This window comes from Periplaneta americana, chromosome 5 (genome assembly GCF_040183065.1).
Source record: "Periplaneta americana isolate PAMFEO1 chromosome 5, P.americana_PAMFEO1_priV1, whole genome shotgun sequence".
Lineage (NCBI taxonomy): Eukaryota > Metazoa > Arthropoda > Insecta > Blattodea > Blattidae > Periplaneta > Periplaneta americana.
The window spans coordinates 59,050,794-59,067,504 of NC_091121.1; the positions used below are offsets into that span (position 1 = coordinate 59,050,794).

Below are 16,711 nucleotides of genomic sequence, written 5' to 3' on the forward strand. Positions count from 1 at the left end.
CCAGTGTGAGCCTAAATGCAAGGATCCGTCTCGGGTTCGGCCCTCTAAAAACAAAGCCAAGACAAGGGCAGGGCCTGATTTAGGCAGGAGCCTATGGTGTCTCTGCTCAGGGCCTCATGAGTCAGGAACGAACCTTTTTAAAATGAATTATGCAAAATGAAATAGACAACAACTCTGCCAATTGAAAATCAGAATTGAGGAAATAAGTAATTACGTAATGAATTATGTTACAAAACACATAAGAATTCACTTTATTGTTTGAAGTTTAGAGTCATAAGTTGATTGCAGAGTTTAATGTGTTCAACTTGTAAAAGTTGGTTGCCATGTACAGTTTATACCGACTGTAACAATAGGCCTATTTAAATAATAATTAATAGTGAATTCAGCAGTCAAAGTCAACAACATTGTCAGTTCTCGTTGTATTGAGTGTTAAATCAAGTACCTAGTGCTTATGATCTTTGCAGCTTATCTAATTTCTGTTGGTATAGGACCATTATCGGTGTGTAATGGTAATGTTAAAGTGTTTTTGTGGGAATGTCCATAATTAAAAATGGAACGCCCAAGCAAATTTGAGTTAGGAGCCAATAAAAGAAAACGGAAAGCTATTGAAATTCAACAATAGGAAAAACAACACTGAACATTGAGCAAGTATGTTCGTTCATATTAATAGAGTCAGAAAGTACCGGAACTTCGGGTGGCAACGCCAGGCTCTGTAGGCAACTTCTCTGCCTTGTCCGTGTGGTATATGGCCTACTCTCTAGGCGTATAGACTCAGTGTGCTGGGGCATTGTCATGTTAAAGAACCCAATTCTGTCCTTGCCACAAATTGGGTCTTTTTCGTCGAACTGCATCACGAAGACGACGAAGAATTGCAACATGCGTCTTCTTACTGGCAGTTCGACCCTCAGGAATAAACTCGAAATTTACGAAACCCTGGATACCGAAGAGCACTTCAAGCATTATTTTCCCCTTTGATAGGTTGGCACACTGAGTCTATACGCCTGAAGAGTAGGCCATATACCACACGGACAAGGCAGAGAAGTTGACTACAGAGCATGGCATTGCCACCCGAAGTTCCGGTACTTTCTGACTCTACTAGTATATTCTCAGCAGTATTTTCTTTACCCACAAGAACCTCCAGTTTCAAACACTTTAGAATGTTTTAACACAGATTAATGAAGATTTTAGGATAGAGAGAGAACAATTCGCCAGAGCTACTAAATTGTGGAGAGTCAATGTTTTCTTTTTGTATAAGCCTAAGCCATAATTTAGAACAAATGAACATTCCTTTCAAACTCCTGCATTACTGCACTAGAGGAAACAAGGGATAGTACCGGTACTACAACCAATGCTGTGAGCTCTGACCTGTCCTGTGGCCACACACAATCACTGTTATCTTATGGGACCACTTTATTTTTAATGTCTCTTCCCAAAATAGAGAATTAATAAAAACGTTTGTGAAATAAATGCATGGTGAAAGGAGATAAGTGACAGAATTTAAATGAAATAAGATGGGCCTATTTGTCATAATATGAAAAGATGGGGCCTCAGAAAGAAAATTAAGCTCCGGGCCTCTGAAATTATAAATCAGGCCCTGGCCAAGGGCATAGATGACTGCACGCTGAAAATAACGTTTTACGATATGAAATCTTGGGAAATTGTAGTTATATTAAATCTTTGAATTCTGGCAGAATCATAGCTTTTCTTTACTTTGGGCTATATAAAAATTTAAAATTCACACTCATAGGACGTTTTTTATATTACGTGAATATCAAAATTATAAAGCAGAGAATATGAAGTATGAAGGCCTTGCTCAAACTGAGATTGGCTGTATAAACTACACGTCACTTGCTGGATGTGGCTTGCGGTCGTCCATCCGGAGCTGCTTAAACCTCTGGCCAAACTCGTACACTTCCTCCCCTTAGGAACCTGCGCTCCTGCTATAAAATTAAGACGAATGGGACTACTTCTGCTGGCCTGCTAGATGTCTGTTTATAGTAATAACTACAATAATAATAATAATAATAATAATAATAATAATAATAATAATAATAATACTAATAAAACCGATTGCTGAAGACTGTAAACTTAACAACTCAACATCCAGAGAGGCGAGCTATATATATAAAACTTGTGTCATGCTCTCTAGTAGTAAATTCAGTACTTAATACTTATAGATTATATTTAAATATCAAGATAGTCAATAATCACCACCAGCTTGCAGTGGCGGTTCGTGAAATTTAGTCATGAAGAGGCTCATTTATGAAAAGCCAGAATGTGAAATAAAATCGTCAGGAGTTTAGAATCACCAAGAAAATAGTCTATAATTTTAATTAAACACGTCTGGAAAATGAAAACAAAAGTGTTTTTCATTATCTGTACAGGGAGAACGTCACCCCAGAATTCCTTCCAGCAACCATTACTCCTTGCTTTATTAAAGCACTTAATACCTACATTACTTCCAATTTTTAGTTTTCATCTGAATGGTATCCTCGAAATCGTCATGCCTTTTGTTTTCTAATAATAGTAATAATAATAATAATAATAATAATAATAATAATAATAATAATAATAATAATAATAATTAATAGTATGAAACTGCAAACAGTGCCAGTGCCTCACACCCACTTACCTCAGCAAAGTGAACGATTATCTAACAAGTACGGGGTAACATATAGTCAGCACTTCGATTCTCCTATCATTGAGGTTGGTTTACTCGACCGCTACTCATTGCATCTCATCACTTCCCTCACGATGCAAGGTGAGCTATGGTCCCAATGAGAATATTTCTTCTGTCATGAAGAATCAAGCCAGCTCGCATTTCGTACTCCCAGTCCAAAGCATGATTGCTTAGACTTATATTTTTATAGCATCATGTTATATATTTTTACTATAACATTAAAACATTTAAATAAATATGACAAGTTATCTGCATTAGCCGCGTTTGCCTGTTATTTCGGAGCTGTTCTCGGGGATGGGTTCGATTTCCGCTTCTGCTAATTACCTGGTTGCGTTTTCCGAGATTTTTCCCAATTGCAAGATGAATATCAGGTAATTCCATGGCGAGTTTTCGGCCTCATCTCGCTATTACCAAATCTCCCGACGATAAAAATAACCTAGTAGTTGATACAACATCATCATTAAATAACTGATTAAAAATGACATCTGCACAGATACATGGATAGGCTATATTTTCCCTTCATTTTATATTCTGTTTTTTTTAGGTATTTTTTTAAATTGATTAATGTTAATTCATGGAATATAAATTACACCACACAAGAAATGTTCGATGCAGCCTATACCGACTGTCTCATTATCCCCTCTTGTAATGGGGGATATGAAGTGTTTAATTTATTATTTTGAATCCGTCAGACAAATTTATTAAATTCTACTCATATATGAACATCATGCCACTACAGGAACAATACACATGAAAAGAATTTTGATACAATTTGTTTCCAGAAATTAATTTGACGTTTATAAATACTACTAAGTATGGTATACAGCCCCTTGTAAGACCCCAATTATAGCGTGTCTGGACACATATTCAACAGATGTGTTATATTGATGGCATAGAAATGGAAATTTATGTCTCTCAAAGAAAACTGGGTATCCATCCATTATATTTATAATATAAGTGTTATCTTTGCACTATGCTGTCCACATGGCTAGAGAGCACCGCTAGCTGTTGTGAATGACTAGTGATGAATTGAAACCCTAACAAGTTTAAGGCTCGAAAGGGCCAAAAGGTGTTGTAATTGAAAATGTATTATTATTATTATTATTATTATTATTATTATTATTATTATTATTATTATTATTATTTCCAGATCTTTTGTAATTGTAAACAACTCACTAATGACCGTTGCATTAGCTGTCACTATCCAGAAAAGAATATATCACACTTTAATCCGTCCACTTATCTACTCTGACACATAGTGGGCGCTTCATATGTCACCAGGCACGTGACCTGAATACAGAAGAAAATAGATGTAAATATAATTATCACAACCCGTCCCAAGTTCGGGATGCAGCCTTGGTTGCTTGTTTTACACGAGATGGTGAATCGAAGACAGTTGCGCAATGCATCGCATTCGTCATTTGTCTGCCTGCTCTTGTGCCAATCATGTTATTTTTCCGAGGTTACTTGGCAGTAAGATTGGTAAAGCGCTGCCTAATAAGGTGACAGTGACGTCAGATCCCCTTTATGACGTCACCTCCGTAATATTGCATCAGTTTACGCGGTACGAAGGAAATGGATGAAACGATTGACGGATTACAGCAAGCATCGTGTTCTTGTTATTTATAGCCTTACTTGACAACATTTTTCAACTGAGGAAGTTTTTCGGCAATGTCAGCTAATTTAGTTTTTGAAAAATTAATTTTCATGCCATTTCTCTTCAGATTGCGAGAATAATTGAACATGTTAATAGTAAGCAATAGGTCTACAATATTTTTAATTGTACGAAAATATAGTTAAATCATCAACAAATTATAAATAATCAGAACTTATTCTTTTACAGATATCATTTATGAAAATTACAAAAAGAAGAGTCCTAAAATTGAGCCCTGTGAAATCTCACATTTTAAGTTGAATGTGTCGGAAAGTTTGTTAAAAAGTCGTACACGGACTTGCCTGTCATTTAGACAGTGAGAGTTGCAGCTGATGCTTAGGCAAGAAACTTAACTGCACCCTTATGACACAATAAGAAACACGGCTGGCCGTCTACGCTTATAACCCAGGTGTATTGAAATTTACTCTTCAAACCCTACGACTCGTTACATGGGCTTCATAAAGATATCATGTTTCCATTTGGCAGTCTCCCCTTGTAAGTTATCAGGAACATAATTCTGGACGGCTTGATGTTAGACTATTCCTTCTAGTATCTTTTCCACAACCTTGTAACCCATTCTTCTCTCTGTAAGTCTCATAGCATTTCCAGTCCATCCAAGTTGTCTAGTTTCAACTTCGATTATATTAGGTTCTTTAAAATCATATTTTAAAAATTTATTCCTCGTTTTCCAGTAACAGAATGTTAAAAATGTTGTTCTTATCTTCGTTTAAAATGTTTAATATTTACTAATCTGCTTCGGTCAGCGTCAAGGTTTCGCAAGCGTTTATGTATTAGATCGAGCTGAATTAAATATTTATGAGTGAATTATATTAAATATTATCGTAAATAAATTGTTGATATGAACACATTTTTTGAATGAATGACGATGAAGTACTCCACAGATTGTTGAACTGTAATGCAGGTGACGGAGAAGTCAAGGACGCCCTGTTAGGAGATAGATCGAACAACTGTAATCTGGAGCCGGAATAGATAGATCATGCATTGGTGTGAAACCTGACAGATGATGGTGACGATAGATATATTACAGCAGGAAAAATTACGGTGAATATAATCATAGGTAATATTTTTTTATCCACTGGCAGGATCATTAACTTTCCTTTATTCATTCGACTCGACGAGCGTGTTCATAGATGACGCTAGTTCCGAGAAGCGTAGACCACTATTTCATCAACGACTATCCAGAATGAACCACAGACGGTGGGTCTACGTTGCATTCCTAAAGAACGATGATGGAGAATTTTATTGTTGGGTTATCACAGAGGATCCGAAGTTCCCGGAGAAAACCCCTGCGTTTCCTGGACCATGAGATTGCCCAACACAAGTTACAGATTCAGAGTATAGTGGGATCAAAGGTAATATCGCAAGAGGTTTTTCGTTTTGTCGATAAATTCACGAAGAAATGAAATCACGTGATATTTAATATGACTACTTGGAAAATATAATAATAAATTAATTAGATTAAGATAATACTATCCTGTTTACTTATCATATTGCATTTGAATTATTAAAGAAAGAAAGAATGAAAATATTTATTTAGAAATACGAATACGACTATCTTGCTCCTGTGAGAGCTCTTCATAGACGGAGCCAGGGCAACTTCCGTTGCTGACGAATGCGAAACCCTATCTCATATCCTTGGCTTTTGTCACTATAGAGAGCTCCTCCGAAACAACAGGCATCGTTTGATAAGGAGCAAACTAGCATCTGCCATCAAGACCAAAAATAGTAGCCTACAGGTTTATGAAGAAGTCCACTAATGGGAGTCATAGATGAGTAGACATAATTGCTAGTGACCGCAATAACAATACGGGGTACACATTGGATACCACCATTCGTTTTGGGACCTGCAATGACCAGCCTTTGGAAGCAGGCAACGAGAAACAAATTTATGAATCAACATCTAACTTCTTTAAAAATTGTTATAACCTGGAGACCATTGAAATTATGGGCCGATTCATTGAAAGCCGGGGAACTATAACAAAAAATATATATTTTTAAAATTTTAAGAAGGTTTTAATTTACCCAGAGCAATCTGTAAAGAAATTTACCTTAGGGACCATAAGTCATCTATTCAAATTTTAAGATATTATTGATATAATAACACATAATTTCAATGATTTACTGTTTTATATGCATCCTAAATTCATCTTTATGTATTTATTTCATTATTATTATTATTATTATTATTATTATTATTATTATTATTATTATTATTATTATATTTTATTAGCTATACTTTGTCATTTTAGACAGGCCACTCTGGTGTTAAGTTTTGTAAATTAAAGTAAATTAAATTAATTATGGACGTCCATAAAAGTAAACTTATTGGGTGTACTTGATGCTGAGGAAGTTGATGTAGATTGATTATTTATGAGTTTATTAATAATTATGTATGATGTTTCTGAATGATTTATGAACACGATTGCGAGTCATTAGCGACAAGACAAAAGTGACACTGTAAAATCGCCTAAATTCCAGTTATTGATGGCCTTGTTTGGTTAGGATTCAACCATTATGGAACTGTGAGCCATCTATTCGGCACTTCAAGGACCCAAAGTACATCCGCAAAAATATCGTTCATCGCACAACTCCCTCCTGCAGGTTATAAGCTTAATAGATCGTATCCAAATGCAGGAGGACTTCCCTAAGCCCCTCCGTATATCATAATTGGTAAATGAGAATTATATCTATGCCTGTCTTTAATAACGACAGTAACCAGGCGAAAGTTACACGAAGATTTCTCAGTGTAGCTAGACTGAGAGCGAGATTCTTACAACATACTTTTAAGATGGCCTGCAGCATGCAAGCAACAGCCAAGCGAGCAGAATTTACGTTGCATGGAAGCTACTGTCACGGATGAATATTCATCCATGCTACTGTTGTGGCCTAAGGCATAGGTGTTTGACTTTGTAATTGTGACGTTCAGTATTACCTTTGACGATGTTCGGTTTTGTGCTGATTACAGATCCAGAATAGAAGCATGAACATTATGCCTAAACGTATTAATCGAATTGTTGAACATATTAAAAATTATAAATACAGAGCCTGTGATTTATTCTGCTACTATAGATGATGATTTACATACATCAAACCATGAAGGATAGAATCAGAAAATACACTAGATCAGCGTTTTTCAACCTCTTACTGCAGGTGGCACACTAAAGTTGTAATTTAAAATTCCGCGTCATACCTATAAATCTAAACCAGTGGTTCATAAAAATATCTAAAATACGATATTTTTTAAGGTTGGTTCATAGTGACTCTTGTGGCGGAAAAGGTCGCAGTTGGGGTTTTTCTCGGAGTTCTCCCGTTTCCATCAATATCTCTCCATTCTGCCATCGTTCTATAGCATGCTGGCGACGCAAGGAGGATACTAGGCTAGGAACGAGTGGGTTTGCATATTCGAAACCTGGGTATGCAGAGAACCTTAGTGTAGTCAGCTGGTGTGAGTTGGAAATGCTCCAAGCTTGAGGGTCAAAGCAATAGATCAAATAAGGTCGCAGTGATGGGTCGTAGTGGCCCTTCCATTAAATTAAAATTCAGTTTAATTCAAGGGTGGTATGGTATTCTAACCTTACTGATCTGGTTCGTCAGTCATTCTCGTCTGTGCCTCTCATACATCTACACTGCGTTTACTGAATGTTGATTGTGCCGCGTTCGCAGAATGTTGACTATTGTGGACTCACTTTTTTTACTACTCTTTTCACTTTCATTTTCCCAATTTTTACTATGACAACCTTCACTATTTTCATTTTCTCGCGGCAAACCAGCGATTCACTGGAGGCACACTACTGTGCCGCGGCACACCGGTTGAAAACGACTGCACTAGATTAACATTTTACGAGTATACAGTGGTGACTGTCCTTATGTTCTTATTTGATTGAGAGAAATTGGGAACTAATAGAAGTGACTAGTGAGGGGAAAAAAAGAGCTCAGATGATATTTTAAAGAAAAACTACTGGATACAACTTAAGGGATGAAAACGAATGTTACCATCATAGAGTAACTCAAGATTCTCAAGATAGCAGACAGAATAAAAAGTTCTACTTAAAGTAATGAAATCATACGAAGCAGCAGTCACCGGCGTAGCTAAGGAAGGTGCTTGCCTGTCGATCCGGAGTTGCGCTCGGGCGCGGGTTCGATTCCTGCTTGGGCTGATTACCTGGCTGGGTTTCTTCCGAGGTTTTCCCCAAATATAAGGCAAATGTGAGGTAATTTATGGCGAATCCTCGGCCTCATCTCGCCAAATATCTCGCTATCATCAATTTCATCGACGCTAAATAACCTCGTAGCGATACAGCGTCGTTAACTAATCAAGTAAAGTAAAAAAATACAAAACAGCCGGACAAGCGTAGAACTGCATACCTATTGGACGTCTAGATCAGGCATGCAGAACTGGGAGACAATTGTGGCAGACGTCACAAGCCGGAATACATCACTCACCCTTCCTTTTACCCCACACGTCATTGACATGGTAAGGTAGAGAGGATTTGTATTCAGTGTCTAGTGTTACAAGATTGCGGACCGGTCACGGAGACGTCATTCAACACCGGTGGACTGTGGAAGGAGAACCAATGCTTTCCTCATGCTTCCACCCCTCTGTTTCCTTGAGCTAGATACTGAACTTTCAAGGTAAAGTTTAACAGATGACTTTAATTCTTATGCGATCGACACGAACCTTTTAGTGAAGATAGTACTGCTCTCTGGGGACATTGACAGAACAAGTAAAAGCTGCAGACAAGATTCATCGTCGTCACTCTTGTATAGGTAGTTTATTACATAAATTTGAAACAACGTTTAGTTTGTTCAGAATGAAACGAAATGGTCGTCCTAAATCGGTTACCGACTAACAACATTTAATGAATGTAATTGCAAAACTGTCCATCAGCCCTATAAGGTTAATGCTTTATGTGGCTCGAGAGAGTGGTACCGTATAGTAATAAAGAATATTTTCGCAGAATATTGAAATCGGCACGTTTCCGCACCTACAAATTGCAGAATGTATACACAATTCAAGAAGATGATTCACGGAAGATGAGAGCTTATTGCAATTGAATCATGCAATGTTTGTATATTGACTAGTCCGTCCTTCAGCATTTTTTATTCAGTGACGAATGCGCATTCTTTCTGAATGGGTTTGCTCATGCACAAAATGCACGATATTGGTTCAAAGAAACCCAAGATGGATGCGTGACTCCAATAAAGTAATGATGTGGCGTAGAAAACCAGACGATATGATTGTAGGACCACATTTTTTTATGGAATGTGAACCAGTAGGCCTACACATTTTGTGAATTGTTATGCAGCATTGTAATGGGATTCCTATATGATTTATCACTGAATAAATGGATGATAAAGTAGTTTCTACCTCTGATTGAGGTTCTGGCTGATATGTAGGTACATCTATTATCAGGCAGCAAATCTCACGTGACGATATGTCAGAGGAAGAACAAAATTGTTTGTACACATCTGAAGTCTGATTGGTGTAATATGTAGTCAACGGTGTATGTAATGGAGTGGGAAAGGAACTACTCACACCACCCCATCATCTCCTGAACTAGTTGCCTCATGAGTGATGCCTTGCTGATGTCACTTGTGGAATCCAGACCTGTCTTCGGACAGTTGACTAAACAGCAACAATATAGTTTCAGCTAGATGGGACCACAGCACATTATGCTTTGACAGTTCGTACGAAATTAAATAACATGTTAGGTGTGATAATAAACATACAATATATATATATATATATATATATATATATATATATATATAACACAGTTGTATGAACACCTTAAATGTGTGAGTTAAAAATGTTAGGTGTGGATTAAAAGAGTTGGAATTCAACCATGGCCTCCACGGTCACCAGTTTCACGCCTATAGGCTATATCTTTTGTGTAGGTATATGTGAAATAGCGTGTTTTTGAGACAAAACGTAGAATACGTCGATAGGCCTAGATGAATTCAAATGACCACCCATGTTACCGAACACATTCCACAAGTAACATGTTTAATAATGGCAGAGGAATGTCAGAATCGAGTAAGACACTGCCTTAAGTAAATAGAATACACTTTGAACATATGCGGTAGTGCATTGTGCAGTTCCGCTGAGAACAATAATATTTACATGCGTTTACTTGAGGGTAATGCATTGTAATAATGTTGTGATATACGGTATTTCATTGCAGAATGTGATTACTAAGAGATCTGTTCCAAATTAAATTATTTTTTATACCAATTTTTGTCATTTCAAAATATGGTAATATCATTTTCCCAATTTGACAAGTGACTTTGTGTCACACGGCATTTATAGTTTATAGCAGTTTTATAAATTTAGATAAAAGTATGTTATGATGAAATGTATGAGAAACAAACATTGCTTTAAGAACTTGCAAACTATACTATACCACAGTCTACTATAACAGTCGCGAAGCTCAATATGTAGTAAAAATGCAAACATGGGTAGTTGCCCACCACTAGGATCGCTACTATCGCCTCATCATCGCAGATCTCTCTCCTAGTAGACGACAAAATATGTTACACTTTCGTTGTGTTCTTTTGGAAATATTAGCACCTTCCTTCCATTATTGAAATATTAAATGCATAAAGTTAATTTATTATTTTAATGAAGTATATTAAATTCCACCATAAACTCGAAGATACCTGCAAGAAATAGGTTAATATTATTTTTGTTTGTACAAAACGAACTGAAATTTACTATAATCGCTTCACTCATTCAAGGTTATAGCGATAATTAGCTATGAAACCAATAAATATTAATTTGCATTCCCTTTACAACAATAATAATGGAAATATGAATTAATGCAGTAACTTACGTGTACCGGTACTTGTAGTGTAGGCTTACGTAGTTAACAAAGTGGGATGAGGTTAAGCAATAATAATCACACCAGAATTGGAAATAAAACGTGATCAATAAATTTTATTGTAATAGACTTTTTCTATGTCTCTAGTAAAGTAAGAAATAAAAATAACAATAAAATTAATAGCTATAATTAAAAACATATCCTTTGAAAAAAAAGTAGGCCTAAGCAATAATAATCCCACCAGAATTGAAAATAAAACGTGATCAATAAATTTCATTAAAACAAACTTAATTTTTCTACGTCTCTAGTAAAATATTATTATTCCAATTATTGTATTTTAGCCATTAACATTTTCATTACAATCAATAACGAACATTTCACAAGCATCAATGTGAAATACGCAACGAGCTAGCACTCGATGGAAATACGACACAGTCCAAAGTCGACCGTGGACAGTCTATTGTTTCTAGTTGCTAACCGCTTGGAGCGCTTTATCACGAGATTTGCAAAAAATCACCTCAAGCTTCGCTACTGTATATAGTAGACCGTGACTATACTAAAATAGTATTTATAAAAACCTCAAAGTCTGCGCACAATAGTAGTGGAATTAGAGCAGAAATATAGGTTCACTAGAATAATTATTTTAAGATGATTTTCGCCTTAATACCAGCTGTAGGATTATTACTTGCCGATCATACTCAGTTTTATGTCTTTCTAACACTTCTCAACCTCGTGTATTTTCGTGTGGCTTTTACGTCTTTTTTTCCGTAAAGGAGAGTTTTGAGATAGAGCAGCAATTAAAGTGTCATTATCCAGTTTAATCGCCCGCGTACTGAGAGGTCGCTGCTTACGATAGGCGAGCAGGAATTAAGCTTTTATTAGCAAGCTTATCAAAATTCCTACAAGTCTGAACCTGCAAGGCGTCACTCTTGCCATAGTACCGTTTGCATGCACATTAAATTTGCACAAACCTCTTTAGTTTCCTCCCAAGATCAGAACAGAAAACAGACAGAGTTTGTGCAAACTAGCACACTGACGTTCAAATCTGACCCTACTAATCGATAGTGATCGATAATTTGTTGGTGCACCAAGTGGCTTCTTTAGTTATTACTTCTATGAATAGATGGCGAAGATAATAGTCAGTACTGCCAATCGTACATAAATGTACCCGCATTATGGAATTAAATTTTTCATATCACTCTGTTGATTGTAAAACAACACTGGGTTTAGCTGGACACCGTTGATATTGTCAATTATGAGAATAATTTATGCTTAATCTACATAATAATTTTCCCTGACATTTTTTTATCCGTCCCATTAATAATCGTGCCACTTACTGAGAACTAGTGGAACTCTTACAAAGTTTGTCAATTTTTTATATCTTTGGTTCTGACTTATCCCGTAGTTGGAAAATTCGCTTACACCATCATAAAATCGTAGATGTCTTTGAACGCCAGTGTACGTGCGCAGTAGGGATGAAGAAAAACTAACTGCCGCTCTCGCTCGCTGTGTTCGCTGCATTTGTCTTTCGAGTCTCGTCTCGCCATTCTCGTGCACTTCGAGTCTCGCTCATCATTCTCGAAATAGCATTTGGTCGGCGTGGAAAAAATTCCTAACTTTGAATAACATACATCATTGAAATAAATAACATTACAAATGTTTAAATTAGACAAAAATACAAAACAGAACAGTATCTTAGTTATCAAAATGTTCTGGTTCTAATGATATTATCTATGGTTATTTAAATAGAAAAAAAATTCTCAAATAAATTTGCATTTCTAAGAAACATAAAACATAACGTTAACATCTTTTTACTTGAGATTGCACACTTGATCTCAAACATATGAAAAGAAAATTCCTAGCCTTTTAATAAGGGCCTAGTAAATAAATAAAGACTGGGGAACGGATTATTACACACTGAAAGGTAGAGATGATGTTTCAAATAGACTACTTGATTGTTTATACATATATAGGCCCTAACAGTTGCCAAAGTAGATAAAAGTTCAGTCAAATATAAACAACTGCAGTGATTCAAGGCTGCTTGACGTTCGGGACTTCGGGAGTAATCAATCTTGGCGTCTCGAAACACTCACAAGCAGAATTTGCGACTTACGTCAACGACGAGACGTATAGAACATTGTCGTGCGGGTTTTCGGCTTTGCGGGCGCTGTTAGTCTTGCTTTCTCGATCGTTGTTCATCTCTAGTGCGCAGCTAATATAGCACTCTGTGTTACAAAATGAAACCAAGATTGACCATAAATTGATTGCAGAGCCTTCTGGAGATGAGTGCTCACGCATACGGAATACGTCATATTTCAATAGAGGAACATACAATAGTTACTTTTAGAAAATTGCGTGTACATACCAGTTTGTGGAAATTTTATTTGCATATAAATACTACTCAGCGATCTCTCCACCGATTGGCGCCAGTCGGTGCTGTCTCTTAGCAAGCAGGCAACCTACCTTGTGTACATATACAATGTCCGGGTCATTCACGTACTCTCAGAGGACAGCGAGCGATACAATCGTGATAGACTCTATCTAACATGTACACCAAGGAAGCAGTATAGTTCTTAGATACATTTCGTAGAAGTGCACTTTCAAACCTGAAAGGTTATGAGTTGCAAACAGAACTTTTACTAAAATAGACAGGCCTATAAAGAGATTATTTATTAATATTAATGATACATGCGAATTTTTAACGTGGAATTTTTAAATGGCCACATATTCGGGAAAATTAATGCCAGTTATCATCTCTGTAACACTCCAGCGAGGATACTCGTCGGACCACACAGGGGCACACCAAAGATAATTTCATAAAAAGGCATGGTCTGAAGCTACAGTTCGATTCCTGGCTTACAATGCACTCAAATTAAACTCATAAATTTCGAATCCAGATTTTCTGTGAGTGATGTCGCTGCTCAATTTGCAGGTGATGGCCAGTGATAATGATTCGCTACGACTTTTCCCCTTACAAAATATGTGCTGATTATTACATTCTATTTTCTGCTTTCTCCTCAAGTTTTGTCAAGTCCATGATGTGAGACGGCGCTATGAAAATAAGGCAAGCGATCAACAGGCTAGGAGTTCATATAGATTGTTCTTAAAACCCTCAAGATCTCTTGCAAGGACGCGTTATTTCATGCATATTTCAGTTTATATTTCTTCTCAATGCACTTGTTATCGTCACTGCCAATATTTAGTCTGAAGTTCTGTACTTTCGTCTTCGATAAATAGTATGCAAATGTTGATGAACACTATAATGTAGGATGGCTTGCAACAGGGAACATTCACATTCCTGCAGGTATTTTCTTTGTTTTCGTTAGGTTTTTCCACTCTTCAGCAATTTGCTTCCAATGCTCTTTCCTCTCGATAGAGGGGAGCACACTAAACCAGATGCGATACTTCTCTGACAAATGGCCGGCCTATTTCGGAAGGTGGGAAGATGACAACGAAATTATGTTATGAAGGATTGTAGGAATAGTTAGGAAGCGGGAGGTGGGTTTTACAATTGGTACTATCCCAGCAATCACCTGAGGAAACTTGGGATACCACGAAAGATCCAAGTCAGGGTAGCCGGACTCCGGAATCGAACCCCAGACCTCCCGAATACAAGACTAGCCATATAAATAATACAACCTAACTATCAGAATTAGAATCTCTAGAACATAGACTTCTATCCAAAACATTTCACTTACCACCAACACACACAAAATAGAACAGTATACACAATCTCTAAAGGCAAACCCATCACATAATACATAAAGCACAAAAACATAAAACACACACACACAAAGCTATTAATAAAAAATTCACTTCTAATCTCTTCCAAACAATACCACCAGGTCAGTCACATGTTACATCTCCCGCCTGCTGATTGACCATCAAGATTACTTAGCACAACGACAGCTCTAGACAATATAATCACCTCCAAACTTTCTTTGCCGCTCCTTCTTCGCTAGCAGATTCCAACATAATCAACTTTCTTAAACCTAAGACCTGAAGAGGGTTAAATAAAGCCCTAAAACAGGTTACCAGTACAGAGTTTCTGTGCCACACTTGTATTGTATTGTAGATAGTGATAATTTGGAATATGTTGCAGGCTTGTCGTGGGGGCACCACGCGCCAATTCGACATACCACAACCACGACGCCATTCACCAACCGGGCGCCGTGTACCAGTGCCCGCTCGACTCCCGCGGCGACGGAAGCAACTGCCAGCGCCTTCTGGTAGACCCGGGTGGCAACGGCAAGCAGCAGATTCTGCCCGGCTCGCCCGTACGTCAGAACCGCAACGACTCATGGCTGGGTGCCAGCGTCGTGGCGCAGGGAGACGGCGAACGCTTGCTAGTGTGCGCGCCGCGTTGGCGCAATACGTTCCACGACAACTTCTACCTGATGAACGGCGCGTGCTACTGCACGTCCGACACGTCGGATCCCGACTTGGCCATGGACATGCTGCTGCCCCTCGTGCAGAAGAACCGGCAGTCTCTGCGCGTGGGGCCCGAAGAGGCCTACTTCTACTACGCGTACGGAGAGGCGGGCTTCTCAGCGCACATGCCGCAGGGTGCCGCCGAGCTCCTGCTGGGTGCGCCCGGCGTCTACGACTGGAGAGGCACCGTGGTGCGCTACCATGTCGGGACGCTGACCGAGGGCAAGCCACGACGACGGCGCCGCAGCTCTGTAGACACCTTCGAGCCAGAGGTACCCAACGCGCAACGCGGGAAGCAGATACCACTCAACAGCTACCTCGGCTATTCGCTCAGCTCTGGTCGCTTCTTGAGCGAGAACTCGGGCCACCTATACGCTGCGGGCGCACCGCGCGACAGCACCTACAAGGGGCGCGTTTACGTGTTCGACTTCCCGCAGGACCCGGAGCGCGAGGACCTCGATTTGCTGGTTTCGCTGGATGGCACACAGATGGGCGAGTACTTCGGCGCCGCCATCACCGCCGTGGACATGAACGGCGACGGCCTTGACGACTTGGCGGTGGGTGCGCCGCTCTTCTCGCTGACGTCCGCTGACGATACGCGACCCGCGGGCGACGAGGGTCGCGTCTACATCTTCATCAACAAAGACTTTGTGAGTTAAAATATATATACATCCTTATCATTCTGCCGTGTCTATTCGTTTCCATGTCAATTCAGACGTCCATTTCTGATAAAATTTTATGATTGGCAGTTTCAGTAAGTTAATTCATTTTATGCCCGGTTTCTGGAAAGACAGTTACCTCTACATACATAGCTATCTATGATTTAACATGCTTATATGTTTAAAATGAGTTTCCGAAACAACAGTTATCGTTATCTTTACAATTATCTCTGCGACAACTGGTAATTATACCTCGGTCTGTAGTTACCTGGCTGTTAGTACTGATTCGAACAAATACTGATATGCGTCGCTACTATATTACTGTTTCGCAAACTATAACAACTAATATAAAATAATAATATAGATCACAATAAATTAATTTACTATATTATCTGTATAGTTTTAAAAATTTGGGGTTTTATTTACACAACTTACGGTAAATGTT

The 16,711-nt window shown here is 38.2% G+C and overlaps 1 protein-coding gene across 1 annotated transcript in view; it reads left to right on the forward strand.

The window, feature by feature from the left end:
* LOC138699681 (integrin alpha-PS4-like) overlaps positions 1-16,711 on the forward strand; it is a 43,003-nt gene that overhangs the window by 12,646 nt on the left and 13,646 nt on the right. Inside the window, exon 2 of the mRNA XM_069825738.1 lies at positions 15,279-16,257. Coding sequence (XP_069681839.1) covers positions 15,279-16,257 — 979 coding nt within the window. The remainder of the gene's footprint in view (positions 1-15,278; positions 16,258-16,711) is intronic.